The following is a 15,653-nucleotide window of genomic DNA, read 5'->3' as shown; positions in this document are numbered from 1 at the left end:
CAAAAAAAAAAAAAAAAAAAAAAAGAAAGAGAATTACTATATGATACTGTATGAATCCTACTCATATAAGATCTTTACTTACAATACACTCATAGAAAGAGAAAGTGGTTACCAGGAGCTAGGGATTGAGGGAAAGAAGACTTGTTTGATGGATATACTGTTTCAGATCTGCAAGATAAAAAGTTCTGAAGGTAAGTTTCATAACAGTGTGAATGAATTTAACACTAATGAACTGTACACTTTAAAATGGCTAATATGGTAAAGTGTGTGTGTGTGTGTGTGTGTGTTTGCTTGCCACAATAAAAATAGTTAAGTTGGGGCTGGGATTGTAGCTTAGTGGTTGAGCACTTGCCTTGCATGCGTGAGGCATTGGGTTCGATCCTCAGCACCACATAAAAATAAATAAATAAATACAAAACAAAGATATGTGTCCATTGACAACTAAAAAATTTTTTTAAAAAAATAAGTTAAGGTACAAGATAGATTATTTACATTAGTAGCCCAATTAAAAACCTCTTGTATCCTTGTTTTTTGCTCTTTCTTAATCTCATCACACTCTGACTCTGGACATGGCACATAAAGTTCAGTCAAAAACATGATAAGACTAGGTCACACATTAAACATTCAGTTTCTCCTTTCTCTCTAAATTGGGATACTCACACTTGGGAACAAGCTACATGCTAGTAGGCAGCCCAAAGTCATCAATATGGAGATACCACACTTCAGAGATCCATGCAGAGCACTAAATGCTGACTCCCAGCATCAGCTTCACCTAGCAAGAGAGATAGATGGCAAATAAGCACATAAAATGATAGCCAGTGTCATCAGTCATCAGGGAAGTACAAACTAAAGAGATACCATTATCCACTTACTGGAATCACTAAATAATCAAACTGAACACAGAAAATGCTGTGAAAGATGCATAAGAATGTGTGTGCTCACCACTAGTCATGGTTTGGATATGAGGTGTCCCCCAAAGTGCCTGTTAATGCAAGAATATTCAGAAGTGAAAGGATTAGATTATAAGACCTGTAACCTAATTGGCCCATTGAGAAAAATATGGTCAGCCATCTCTGAAACCATGAGCCCCAAATAAACTTTCCCTCCTCTAAGTTGTTGTTCTCAGGTATTTTGGTCACAACAACAAAAAGCTGACTAAAACAGAAATTGGTATGAGAGTGGGGTTGTTGCTTTCTGTAAGCTGACCATGTGGTTTAGAAACCTTAGAACTGGGTTTGTGGGAAAAACTATGAAAAGTTAGAGATGTAGGCTGGAAGAGCTTTAGGATGTTGTAAGCAGAGCTTCATGGGTGATTCTGGTGGCAGCTCAGAAGACCAGAATGCCAATAAGAATTCTGTGCTTGTGAGGTTTCAGAGGAAAATAATGATTTTATTGGGAATTGGACTAGAGTCCTCTTGTGTTATGTTCTGGGGGAAAAAAAAATCTAGGTTGTAGCTCAGTGGCAGAGCGCTTGCCTAGCATCTGTGAGACACTGGGTTCAAGTCTCAGCACCACATATAAATAAGTAAGGGTCCATTGACAACTAAGAAACAATGTCTATATTTTATCCACATTCTGAGACTGTGTGAGTCTGAATTTAAAGGTGATGGACTAATTAATCTGATGGAAGGAAGATATTTCAAGGCAACATAGCATTTGGTAAGTGGCATGGATATTGCTGATAACTTTTAGCCAGATTTACTGTGAGAATCGACAGCAGAAAACAAAGCTAAATGATTTTTAAAACTGCAGTTTGGTCAGAACAGAAAAGTATAATAGAGCTTGGGCCAAGGAAGATGTGTGTGTTGAAGCTATTATTGCCCCTCAGGAGATGCTAAGTGCTTTGCCCAGAGTCAACAAGAAAGACGGCGTGGGGGCGTTATGTAGAATTTCTTGAACATTTGGTAGGTCTAGTACACAAAATAGTATAAGGAACTGCCATGTCCCCAGTCCAAAGCTCGGACCACCAATGTTACTTTGAAGCAGATCTCAAGCATCAGGTTATTTCTTCTGGGGATATTTCATAATGTATCTCTCCAGGATAAGGGCTCTTTTAAACATAATTACAAAACTTCACCCCCCTCCAAAAAAAATTACCAGTAATTTCTAAATGTCATTAAATGTTTAATTAAAAAAAAGACAGTAGGACTCCTAGAGATATAACTAAATGCATTTCACACTGTCAGATGGACAAGAGCTTTGGGGGTTGGTGTGAAATGTTATAGTTTGGATGTGAGTTGTCCTCTAAAAGCTCCTGTTAACATAGTAATATTCAGAGGTGAAATCATTCAATTATGAGAGTTGTAACCTAATCATCTTAGTTTGAATGGATGAGTGCTAACTGTAGGCAGGTGGGGAGTAGTGGGAAGAAGTGAGTCAATGGGGCATTTCCTGGAAGGATGCATCTTCCCTCTGGCCCTTCCATCACCACCTGCTTCCTGACCCCACCATGAGCTTAGCAATTTTCCTCCACCGGGCTCCTTCCCCATTATGTTCTGCCTCACCTTGGGCCCAGAACAATGCAGCCAGCCATCTATGCACTGAAACCTCTAAATTCTGAACCCCAATTAACTTTCCCTCTAAGTTTTTCTTTTTGGATATTTTTATTATAATGATGAAAAGCTGCAAACCTAAAATTGTTCTAAAAAAGTTTATTAGCTTCTTTATATATTTTTTTAAAAAGGACTATGAATACATCCAATTTGATGAATATACTTAAATAATTGTGCTAGAGAAAAAAGTCACCATAAAAGAACATACACAATTGTGTAATTCCATTTATATAAAATTCTAGAAAATGCAAACTAATCTATATTGATAAAAAGCAGATTAGTGCCTAGGGGGTGGGGAGGTAAGTGGTTCGGAGAAGTCGGAGGGATAGATTACAAAGGGACAGGAGGAAACTTTTGCAGGGGATGTACATGTTCATTATCTTGACTATAGTGACGGTTTCATGGGTATATACACATGTTGAAACTTAATCAACTTGTAGCCAGGTGCAGTGGCACACACCTCTAATCCCAGCTACTCAGGAGGCTGAGGCAAGAGGATCACAAGCTGGAGGTCAGCATGGGCAATTTAGTGATACCCTAAGGAGTGGGTGGTGGGTTAGAGACATAAACTCTATGACAGAGTGCTTGCCTAGCATGTGTGAGCCCCTGAATACCATCCCCACCAAACCCATTTATCACCTTGTGTATTTTATGTGTACAATTTATTATTTGTCAGTTATCTTTCAACAAAGCTGTTTCTGAAATGCCAAAATAAATGGTAACTCCCACATTTATTCATTTTCATTACACAATGGCAGTTGATTAGGCAGTTTTGCTGATGTGAGCTGGGTTGCTTGTCCATCTGCCATCAGCTAGCAGTTAGGATGGGGCTAACAGAGCAGTGAGGCTGGAAGACTCAACACTGGTCCCACATCTCTGTATCCCTCCCACGTCTCCATCAGGCTTATGGTTATGGTGAGGGCAGGGGTCCTAAAGAGGGGCAGAAAGGCACAGCACTTTTTTTTTTTCTTGTGGTGCTCGGGATTGAACCCAGGGCTTTGTGCATGCCAGGTAAGCACTCTGCCTACTGAGCTGTATCCCCAGCCCTGTGCTTTTTAAGTCTATTTTGATGTCAAGTCCCATTGGTTAAAGCAAGTCACATGGTCAATCTCAGAGACAGTTTGTGAAGTTTTGGGAGAAAGGCATGGATGCAGGGAAGCCATTAATGCAATTAATATATTGTATACCTTAACAATGTTTTGATTTTTATTTCTTTAATTCTACCTTGAAGGTATTTTTGTGCAGTGACTTTATTGTACATTACTTATAATTCGACAACCTATCTCATTGAATGTAATTTGGCTGTTGATTTGTTTGCATTAATTCCTTGTATGTTAGGAATAGTAAGGTTTTGTAGTGACATTTATCACATTTTCATGTCCTATTTATATTTCTTTGGCTATTTATTTTGGTTGCCAAAATGTATTTAAAGAGTTTAAACAGTATTCTTTCATCTTGTAGCTATATTGGTTTAGCTCCCCTGTTTAGGCCAAACTATTTTATTTCTGTTTTCTTCTGATTAGAACAGTTTTTAAACAACACTTTTTTCTAGACTATATTTATAATGCTAAGCCTGGGACCAATTAAATTTGACAGTTGAGAGCTGGGGATGTGGGTCAGTGACAGAGCACTAGCCCAGCATGTGTGAGGCTCTAGATTCTATCCCCACCCAGTACCACAACCAATTAATTAAATAAATAAATATTTGACAACTGAGCTAATAGAGACTTAGAGAAGCTAGCAGAATTGTTTCAGATCACTCAGTGAGCAGATGGTAGAGGTGAGGCTTGAATCTCCCTTCCTCTGATTTAAAGTTTCACTTATTAAACTGTACCATGTCAACACATGGTGGCATGTACAGACAGTATAATGAATACCATCATTATGTATAATTATAATGCACCAATAAACAAAAAGAACACATGGTTAACAGAAGTGATAAAAATCTACATTTTTGTGCAGAATGTACTTTCTGCTTCCACTCTTCTTTCACCCATTCTTCTTCTAAAGCGTAGATTTAGGTCCAGCAATTTTGAAATAACTATTCTTCATTCAGGCAATAATGTACCAGGCACTGAATTAAATGCTGTGAACTTAAAGATCACCATGTGACATATCCTACTCTCAGCTCATAGCCTCTGTGAATGAGTTTGGTAAACAGGTAAGTGAAATATGGCAACTCCTTCTATTTTAGCCATTTTCAAATCAGATAAGTTATATGCTACATGTCCTCTGCTGGGTTTGTTGCTGAGTGGAAGTCTTTATGATGTGATGGTTTTGTAATTTATTATATATTGATTTTCATTGAGTATTCCTTTCTGTATGTTTGATTCTTTGTTGAATTACAGGATATTTGTGGACTCTGTGACATTCTCATCTGCTTTCTAGATATTTCATTCTTTATTATACTATCATGATTGTTTAACTGACTTGAATGTACTAACTGGTTTGTCTTCATTATCTCTGATTCTTTCTTTTTGATTATTGGAATTTTTGTCCTTTCTTCATATTTAAAAGTGTTATCTTCCATTTTCTAACAATCAGCATTCCTTTAAATCTCTTTGGAAGTGATATTGATACCTTTGTACTTGCTTGAAATTCTTAGCTTTGTGGCTATTTTCTCCAGATTACTACCGACTTTGTTTTCTCTTCTGCTGTTTCAATACTGGCTAATTGAATCTGTGTTTTATCTCTGCTTTTTTCCTTTAGTTTTGGTATCAGTATGGGCTTTTGTGAATGGGGTGGCTACTGCTAATAAGAATCTCACTGCATTCTACCATCTGCCTCTGAAATCCTGGGTAAACTCCCAACTCAGGATTCTCTAACTTATTTTTCCCCCAGTAAAAGAATAATATACATTAATTATAAAAAAAATTTAGAAAAATACAAAAAAGATTAAAGAACAAAATGAGTGTTATAATCTTAAAACCCAGAGATCAGCACTCTAAACATGTTTTCTAAGAGAACATTAAAAATATTGTAGCTGGGTGTGGGGGCACATGCCTGTAATCCCAGTGGTTCGGGAGGTTGAGGCAGGAGGATCTCAAGTTCAAAGCCAGCCTCAGCAAAAACGAGGTGCTAAGCAACTCAGCAAGACCATCTCTCTAAATGGTCTAAATGGTCAAGTACCCCTGAGTTCAATCCCTAGTACAAAAAAAAATCTCTGAAAATATGTTTAATGACTAATATTCTATCACATGGATATGTGATAATTTACTTAGTCTTGTGCCATTGAGTGTTTGGGCATTTCCAATGTTTGCTATTGTGAAGTAACATTGTAACTAATGTCTTTTTAGGCACATATTTTTGCCCCCATCTTTAATTACTTCCTTAATATAGATTTTTGGTAAGTAGAATCATTGAATTAAAACATATAGGCATTCCCCTTGCTTCTCTTTATTTCAAAAATTCAGTCAGAGTAAAGTGAAAAATCACTTGATTTTGAGTGAAACTTGCATTTTATGTTTGTTACCACTTTTTCTCTGTGTGTGTGTGTGTGTGTGTGTGAGAGAGAGAGAGAGAGAGAGAGAGAGAGAGAGAGAGAGAGAGAGATGGTGATAGGGATTGAACCCAGGGCCTTGTGCATGGAAGGCAAGCACTCTAACAACTGAGCTATATCTCCAGCCTTCCACCTGTACTTTTTCCTTCTCAACTGCCTGTTTATATTCTTTGTCCCTTTTTATATATTTTCATGCTAATTTTTTTTTTTTTTGTACCAGGGATTGAACTCAGGGGCACTCAACCACTGAGCCACATCCCCAGCCCTATTTCTATATTTTATTTTGAGACAGGGTCTCACTGAGTTGCTTAGTGCCTCGCTTTTGCTGAGGCTGGCTTTGAACTTGTGATCCTCCTGTCTGAGGCTCCTGACCTGCTGGGATTACAGGCATGTGCCACTGTACCCAGCTTCATGTTAATTTTTAAAGTAGATTTCTATATTATGGAAATTAGCTTGTCAGGTATGTTATAGATATTTTCCTCTGGTTTGTCATTTACATTTTGGTGGATTTGTCTGTTCCTTTTTAATTTCTAGAATAAAAATTGTTAAACTTCTTTAAAGAGTCTGGGTTTTATTCTTTATATATTTAGAAAAGCTTTCTAACTATTATTATTATTATTATTATTAAAATGTTTTTAGTTGTAGATGAACACAATACCTTTATTTATGGTGCTGAGGATTGAACCCAGTGCCTCACACATACTAGGCAAGTTCTCTACCACTGAGCTACAACTCCAGCCCCTCCCATATTATTTTTTAAAACACAGAAATTTCTGTCTAGGACTTTGACAGTTTTATTTTTATTTATTTATTTTTATTTTTTTGGAACTAAGGATTGAACCCAGGGGTGCTTAACCATTGAGTCACATCCCCAACCATTTTATTTTTTATTTTGAGACATGGTCTCACTAAGTTGCTGAGACAGGCAATTAGACTGAAAGTGCTTCCTTCTCTGATATTAGTGAACTGTTTTGAGTGAAATGTCTTTTATATTTTCCCAAATTTTCTATGAACATTCATATTTTCAAATTGATATTATGACATTATATATATAATATCTATGTATATATAGGTATTAATATATAAATAATATCTATGTATATTATATCTAATATCTAATAATATATATGTACCTTTAATGTTAAAGACAAGTTCTCATTTATTACAGTTATGTTTCCCAATTTGTCATATGCTTTTAAATTAATATGCTTTGCGATATAATTCAAATATTTTATTCAATCAAGTCAAGAAATCTTGATTGTAATTTATTTCATTATTTAAAAAAAATCCTCCCTGCAGAGACCAGATTCAAGTTATTTTATTTTTTGGTAGTGGAGATTGAATCCAGGGGCGCTGTACCACTGAGCTACATCTCCTGCTCTTTTTATTTTGAGAAAAGGTTTTGCTAATTTGCTTAGGGTCTTGCCAAGTTGCTGAGATTGGCCTCGAATTTACAATCCTCCTGCCTCAGCCTGTGGAATTACTAGTATTATAGGCTTGTGCTTCTATGCACAGCTTTCAAGTTATCTTTTTAAAAAAGCTTCCAGTTTGCATGCTCTAGAAGTTAAAATATTATTGTTTTTTAAGTTAAAATGTAAAGAAGATGGAATGTTTCTGTCATGAATTCCCTTTTTTGTTTTTTGTAGATGGTCACAATACTTTTATTTTAATTATTTATTTTTAGTGGTGCTGAGGATAGATCACAGTGCCTCCATATTACACAAGTACTCTACCATTGAGCTATAACCCCAGCCCCAGATGAAGTGCTTTTACATGGCGTTTCCTCTGTATTTTTATGATTATACATTAAGAATATAAAATTTTATATTAAAAGTGTTTTTGAGCTGGGTGCAGTGGCACATGCTTGTAATCAATCCCAGCTGCTTGGGAGGCTGAGACAGGAGGATCACAAATTCAAAGCCAGCCTCAGCAAAAGCAAAGTGCTAAGCAACTCAATGAGACCCTGTCTCTAAATAAAATACAAAACAGGGCTGGGATGTGGCTCAGTGGCTGAGTGCTCCTGAGTTCAATCCCTGGTACCCTCCTCCTCCCCCAAAAAAGTGGTTTTCTAGTTTAAAGTTATTTTAATCTATGGGTATTTTTGCACATTGTTTTTTCCCCAAATAGTAACTGAATTTCAATAATTCTGCTGTAAAAAATTACCAGTGTGTGTTTGAGAGATGAAGCTATGTGAAGACAGAAAAATTAAATTGCTTTGCTATTTAAAAATATTCAACATGCATAAGTAAAAGTGATGAGAGATACCACTTATTGGATACATTGAGACAGGTATTGAGATTTACTCATTTTTAAAAATCATTTAAGATCAAGTTGTTCCTTTCTCTACACTATTTACTGCTTCTAAGTCACTCTACAAAAAATTTAGTAAGTTTAGGGATTCAGGTAACTTTGCTCATTTAAAAGTAAAACAAGCTCTCTTTATCTAATCAAATGACTCAGAGCTATATCAAGTATCACTGATTAAATGGAAATCATCAATCATTACATTCCTTTAAGTCTTGCAGAATCTTCTAGGAAAGCATTTCCCAACTTAATGCAGTTTCCTCAGCTTTGCAAATGTTCTATTTTAGGCTTGTCAATAATTAAACAACTAGTTAGTACTAGTAATAGGACTATTTACCTTTAATGAAGCACGTGAACTTGCTGGAGGTGGAATCTTTTTCTCCCCTACCTCCTAGAAGTGCTTCTTTTTTTTTTTTTTTTTAGAGAGAGAGAGAGAATTTTTTTAATATTTAATTTTTAGTTTTCGGTGGACACAACATCTTTGTTTGTATGTGGTACTGAGGATGGAACCCCGGCCTTACGCACGCCAGACCAGCGGGCTACCGCTTGAGCCACATCCCCAGCCCCTAGAAGTGCTTCTTAAAAATGGGCAACCACATCTTTTCTGAAACAAGAATAAAAATACCTGGCGTGGAGCTGAACATGGTAGTGTCAGCCTGAACCAGCATAAAATAAAATTAACTGTAGTAACAAAGTTTTGTGGTTCTTTGCCTCCAGATCCTTTTCTGCATGGACTTGTATTTTGAGAGGAGGCCTTCAAAACAAACAAAAAATTTAAAAAGGCTGTTTCTCTTTGCAAAACTCAGGATTTGTTTCTTTCTTTTTTTTTTTTTTTTTTAGTGCTGAGAATTGAACCCAGGGCCTTGTGCATGTGGGGCAAACACTCTACCAACTGAGCTATATTCCCAGCCCTGTTTCTTTTTCTTATACCTTAATTAAATTTGTTTAAAAAATTAATTTAATTTTTTTAAATTGTGGTAAAATAGACCTCATATTTACCACCATTTTAAAAATTTATTTTGTATTGAATTAATATTTTAATTAATTTAAATATTAAATTTTTTATTAATTGAATATTTTACCAATAAGGTTCAGGGACAAAGAACATTGACGATTTTGTGCAACAAGCCATCTCGAGAGTTCTTCATCATCCCTAATGAATTCTGTACCACTGAGCCTAATTCACCAGTAGCCCTCTTACCAACCCTGGCAACCAATTATTTTCTGTCTGTATGAATTTGACTATTCTAAGTACCTCATATAAGTGGAGTCATAAAATCTCCCTCCATCTGGCTTATTTTACTTAGCATAACATCCTCAAGGTTCATCCATCTTGAAGCAGGTTTCAGAATTCCCTTCCCTTTTAAGGTTAAATAGTAGTCCTTTGTATGTATGATACACATTTTGATTAACCATCTACCTGATGATGGCCATTTAGCTTGTTTCCACCTTTTGACTTTTGTGAATAGCTGTGCAGTGGTGTAGTCAACTGAGTAGCGTCCTAAGTCGCAGTGACTACCTCTTCCCATTTCCTCCTTATCAGCATTGTTACCTTAGACATCTCGGCCTCCCAGGTGTAAACAGATTTTTTTTTTTTTTTTAAATCCCCTTTACCTTTACCCTTTCCTCCTTGGCTGGACTTTGTCCAACCGGGTTTATTTATAAACCGTGCCCAGCTCATTAAGAAGACAAAGCATTCAGCAAGTCACATTTCCACCTTCATTCCTCCAGGAGGGCACTCTGAAGAGCTAAGTCGGGGGACACATGGCAGAAGACAAAAGGAAGAGCGACTCCATCCAGATGAGCATGAAGGGATGTCGGACGAACAATGGGTTTGTCCAGAATGAAGACATCCCAGAGCTAGACCCGGATCCAGGCAGTGCCGTGGGCAGCCTACAGCACAACGCCGTGAGCATCCCAGGCCCCCAGGAGTCTGAGTTGCTGGTCATCCGGCCCTATGCCGGGATGCCCAAGGAGGTGCTGTTCCAGTTCTCCAGCCAGGCCCGCTACCGGGTGCCCCGGGAGGTCCTCTTCTGGCTCACGGTGGCTGCTGTGCTCCTGCTCATTGGGGCCACTATAGCCATCATTGCCATCTCTCCAAAGTGTCTCGACTGGTGGCAGGTGGGGCCCATGTACCAGATCTATCCGAGGTCTTTCAAGGACAGCGACAAAGATGGGAATGGAGATCTGAAAGGTGCGTGTTACTGGACAGTGCAGGGAGGGGGCCGGGATGGGTTGATTTATGGCTCTCCCCTTCCTTGAAATCGAATTATGCCTAGGTTTCCCAGTAAGCACATTCCAGTTTGGCTTATCACCCAAGATTTTCCTTTTTTATGATATTTTTTAAATTGCTCAGCAGAACTCAGCAATCTTTCCCCTTGATGAAAAGCAATTTGCTGAAGGCTTTTGAGCCAAGAGTTTAATTTATTGCCCACTAAATTCAGAAGCTTGTTTGGTTATCAGTTCTGACTGCTGAACCGGAGCAGGTTTCCTCTGAAAATCTGTCTCTTGCTTCTCTGAACTTTATGGGTGGATATTTCAGAGTGACAGCTGAGAAGTGCTTGCTCAGTGTATGATGTGGCTTGTTTGGCATCTGGCTGAGAGTTTATTAATAAAACACAAATAATAATTTACAAAAGTATTAAATGCTGTCTTTAAAAGGCTGAATCTTCAAATTTAAATCCTAAGAAATGAAGGGAAAGAATAAACACAGCAGTGTGTGTTGATTGTTACTTGGATGAAAGATTATTTAAAATAATATCCATATTAGTAGAAAAGTAGAAAGTGAAAAAAAATGGGGGGGCTGGTTACTGGGGATTGAACTCAGAGGCATTCAACCATTGAGCCACATTCCCAGCCCTATTTTATATTTTATTTAGAGAGAGTGTCTTACTGAGTTGCTTAGCACCTTGCTGTTGCTGAGGCTGCCTTTGAACTCAAAATTCTCCTGCCTCAGCCTCTGGAGCTGCTAGGATTACAGTTGTGCACCACTATGCCTGGCTTGAAAAAAATGTTTAATCTCTTGATTTTATTATTTATTTATTTATTGTTGGCCCAGGATTGAACCCAGGGGTTCTTAATCACTGAGCCACATCCCCAGCTCTTTTTTATTTTTATTTTGAGATAGGGTCTTGCTAGGTTGCTTAGGGCCTTGCTATGTTGCTTAGGCTGGCTTTGAACTTGCAATCCTCCTGCCTCAGCCTCTAGAGCTGCTGAGGTTACAGGTGTGAACCACTGCATCTGGCTGAAAATTTATTTTTTAAAGTTAAGCTAATTTCTTGGGGTGTTATTTGTGATTTTAAAAGTAAAATTGTGGCATAAAATGGGGCTATTAGGCAAACTGGTCGGTGTAGGCACCCTAGTTAAGGGCAACAATAAGAAACAAGTAAATAGATTAACTAGTGCTTTTTTTTTCAACCATGATTATTTGCTTGAGGAAAATAAAACAAGATGATATGATATAGTGTGGAAAGTAGGAATGGGCTTAATTTATTGTTAAAATGTTGGACGTAAACTCTTGAAATCCTCAAATTTCTTTAATAACTTCATGAAAAAGACCTTTCTTCTGCCGCACTCATATCAGATCTGCCCCCTTCCCCACTTCCTTTTGTGGCCCTGGGGATCACACCCAGGGCCTGTGCACACACCAGGCAAGTTCTCTACCTTGAGGCAATGGTTGCTTCCTAAAAGCTCCAGCCTCATTTTCTCTTTTTACAAAACCTTCCTGCATCTTCACTAATTGAAGAAGTGTATTTGTCCATCCAGGTGTGGCTTAAACACATTGCCTTCATTAATCTTTGTTTAACTTTCCTAATCAGAGCTTGAGCTGCCTCCCCAGATTCCTGTGGTGCTTTGGGCAGTGTCTATAATTCCCTTTGATACTCCCTTGGAACACTTGTGAGTGACTTCCCTTCCCTTGCTACATGACCTCAACACCTGCTACCTCTCATAGTAAATGGTTAGCAAAAGTGGTGTTTTGACTGAATAGTGCTCAAATCCCTAAATCCAGAGATACACTCCTCACTTCCTGGCCCTACCTTCTTAATCTTCTTCCAAATAGACACCACATTCCCCTACATAAGAGCTAATCAGCTCTTCCATTTTTAATTTCCAGTAACTTTTCCTTGAGGGAATGATTGCTTCCTATGATCAACAGGCATTGGTCCTTGAGGCTGAAGGGATTTTTTTGTTACTGTTAGGAAGAAACCATCTCAGGTTAGGGTTTGTGATCGCCCTCTGTTCTTCACCCTCAGGCTGGGAGCCCTGCTTACTTTGTGTTTGTCTACCCCTTTGTTTTCATTATCACATGTTCCTTTGTTTGTGTGGTGAACCCAGGGTTTAGCACATGCTCTACCCTTGAACCACACCCCTTGCCCCTGTATATCTTGTTTTTAAGATATACTGCATTGCTGTTCTGGTTTAAATCAAAACTCTTTTGTTGCCTGTTGCTACTCTGATCATATAGCCACCTGTATTGGGGAATCAAGTACAAGAAGACAAAAGTAAGCAGCTTGTGTAGGGTAAGAGCCCAGATCCCAGGGTCAAATGACTTTGTGCTTTGGTTTCAGTCATCTCCAGACTGAGATAGCAATTTGGGAATAAAGGGAAAGATTCTGAGTCTCAAAGAAAGTACCCATGAGGAATTTCAACTCCTGATCCATATGCTCTTGGCCCTTGCCCTTGACCCATGCCCTTGTAACATGAGGACAATGCACAAGTGCAAGGGGGAACTTTCATAGCCTCCACCTGTAGTCCAGACCTAGCACCTGCCCTCACCAACAGGCCACTGTCTCTCCCTCTGGATAGACAAATTCTCTCTCAAATGTGTATTTCTTGCTTTATTCCAAAGATGTCTCTTTTGAGATTGCCCTCATCCTTCCTTGAATATGTATCTACTTTCCTAAATAAACCTCTGTCTGTACCTTTGCCTGGAACAAATTCTTTTCCATCATACATGTCAAGAACCCCAGTGGTCCTGAGTGAAGTTTCTCCTCCACTCTGGGAACTCCATGGACACTTCCTCTGAAACATATTTTTCTCTGTGTGGCCTCTGCTGTGATCTAGGAAGCCACATGGAGATCACACAGAAAGTTACTAGAAATTGAACAGACTTGAGTCTGAGTCTGCATTTAGGACTCTGACCTGTAAGCAAAAACGTGCCATCTCTTAATTATCCACAAAGTTCCAAGTACAGACTTTCACCTCCATATCTCTTCCCATATCTCTAGGTAAATTCTTGGCTTCCTACATAAGTGAACAAAAAAGGATCCAGATTTCAGCTTGCTGTAAAGATAGTCTGAGAGCAGAATGAAAGACCTTTCAAATATTAGTGCACACTTACCTTACACCTCTTGGTGTACTCTCTCCCTAATCCCTATGCTGCAGGCAACATTTTTCACTGTTGTCTATTCATTTATTTATTGTGCTGGAGCCCAGGACTCACCCCTTTTAGGACAAGTCCTCTGTGTCTGGTTTTTCCTTTCCTTTGCTACAAAGCCTTCCCTGTAAATAACCCACCTTTACCTTTGCCCACCCATCCCCATCAGCTGCCTGTTTCCTGAAGGGCCAGGGAGCAAACACCTTAGTGCCCTTAAAGCACCTTACACAGCTCTTCTTGGTTCAATTTTCATTCCATTCCTGCCTGTTTACACTCAACTATCACAGCACAGTCCAAAGGAATCTAATGGGCACCACATTTTTAGAAGTTAAAAAAAAAAAAAGGAAACAGGTGAAATTATTCGAATAATATATTTTTCTCACTCCAGTATATCTAAGATATCATTTCAACATGTAATTAGTATAAAATATTAATATTTTACATCTTTTCATACTGGGTTTTAAAAAATCTCATGTGCATTTTACCCCTACAACATATCTAAGTTCACACTAGTCACATTACAGGTGCTCAGTAGCCACATGTGGCAAGTGGCGATGGTGTGGACCAGTGTGGCTTAGACCACTCATTCACCAGGGACCATGTGTTATTGACCATGACCTTGGCACCTAGTCAAGTACCTAGCTTGGAAACCATGCATAGAATAAATTAATATTACTGTATTAATGTTTTTTTAAAAAATTTGAGCAAGTAACAGATCTTTTAATGTCAGGCACCTATGTTAAAGGTCAAAGGTTATTGCTAGAAGATCAATTTGATGTTATTCAAAGAACTAGGCCTTGCTATGTGAATTTTACTCAAACTCAACAAAATTTCAAATATATTTCTACTTTCAAAAAATATTTAGTTCTTGCTAGGTATGGTGGCACATCCCTGTAATCCCAGCGGCTGGGGAGGTTGAGACAGGAGGATTGCAAACTCAAAGCCAGCCTCAGGCAAAAATGAGGTGCTAAGCAACTCAGTGAGACTCTTTCTCTAAATAAAATACAGAATAGTTTTGGGGATGTGGTTCAATAGATGAGTGCCCCTGAGTTCAATCCCTGGTAACCCCCCCCAAAAAAAATTTAGATCTTATAAATATTAATTTTATTTTTAATCTTTTATATAAACAAAATAGGACTTATTCATGACCTTGGCTTTTTTCTTCAGGTATTCAAAATAAACTGGACTACATCACTTCTTTAAATATAAAAACTATTTGGCTTACTTCATTTTATAAATCATCCCTAAAAGACTTCAGATATGCTGTTGAGGATTTCCAAGAAATTGATCCTCTTTTTGGAACAATGACAGATTTTGAGAATCTTGTTGCAGCCATACATGATAAAGGTAAATTGAATGGGAGGTGGATGGCATAGGGGTGAGGGTTGAAATAAGCACTTCTCTAAATGCTCAGCTAACACATTTCCCCCCCTTAACTGTCATATATCATCCTAATAAAATGTTTTTCTAATATTTGAAATGTTTTCACTTATTAGGTTTAAAATTAATCATCGATTTCATACTGAACCATACCAGTGATAAACATGCCTGGTTTCAATTGAGTAGGACACAGACAGGGAAATACACTGATTATTACATCTGGCGTGACTGTACTCATGAAAATGACATTACTATCCCACCCAACAACTGGGTAAGTGTCAGCCTGCCTGACTTGCACAGGGAAATGGGCAAATCTGTGGGATTCAACTGGTGATTTATGAAGCCTTTTAAGGAAAACTGAGATGAATATAGTTTATGGGGACATGGGGGAAAAATTAGACATAAAAATAGAATAAATTTCCCTAGTATCATTTAGATTTCTGATTTCATTGTAGAATTGGTGTGTTCTAGCAAATTAAAACCTATTCTCACTACTAGCTTCTCCTTTCTTTCCCTCTCTCCCCACTTGAGCAGCTTGGAG

The 15,653-nt window shown here is 38.0% G+C and overlaps 1 protein-coding gene across 2 annotated transcripts in view; it reads left to right on the top strand.

The window, feature by feature from the left end:
* Slc3a1 (solute carrier family 3 member 1) overlaps window positions 1-15,653 on the top strand; it is a 41,671-nt gene that overhangs the window by 1,284 nt on the left and 24,734 nt on the right. The window contains exons 1-4 of one of the 2 annotated variants that reach the window (XM_048804456.1): window positions 4,699-4,713; window positions 10,087-10,549; window positions 14,900-15,079; window positions 15,229-15,383. In XM_048804456.1, coding sequence (XP_048660413.1) covers window positions 10,120-10,549; window positions 14,900-15,079; window positions 15,229-15,383 — 765 coding nt within the window. In that variant the 5' untranslated portion in view covers window positions 4,699-4,713; window positions 10,087-10,119. Of the gene's footprint in view, window positions 1-4,698; window positions 4,714-10,086; window positions 10,550-14,899; window positions 15,080-15,228; window positions 15,384-15,653 lie in introns of those variants that run through there. The other variant, XM_015479713.2, reaches the window with a different exon arrangement.

Source organism: Marmota marmota, unplaced genomic scaffold (genome assembly GCF_001458135.2).
Source record: "Marmota marmota marmota unplaced genomic scaffold, marMar, whole genome shotgun sequence".
In the NCBI taxonomy this organism is placed as follows: domain Eukaryota; kingdom Metazoa; phylum Chordata; class Mammalia; order Rodentia; family Sciuridae; genus Marmota; species Marmota marmota.
The sequence above is the reverse complement of the archived record's forward strand: the minus strand, read 5'-3'. Positions and strand labels throughout refer to the sequence as shown.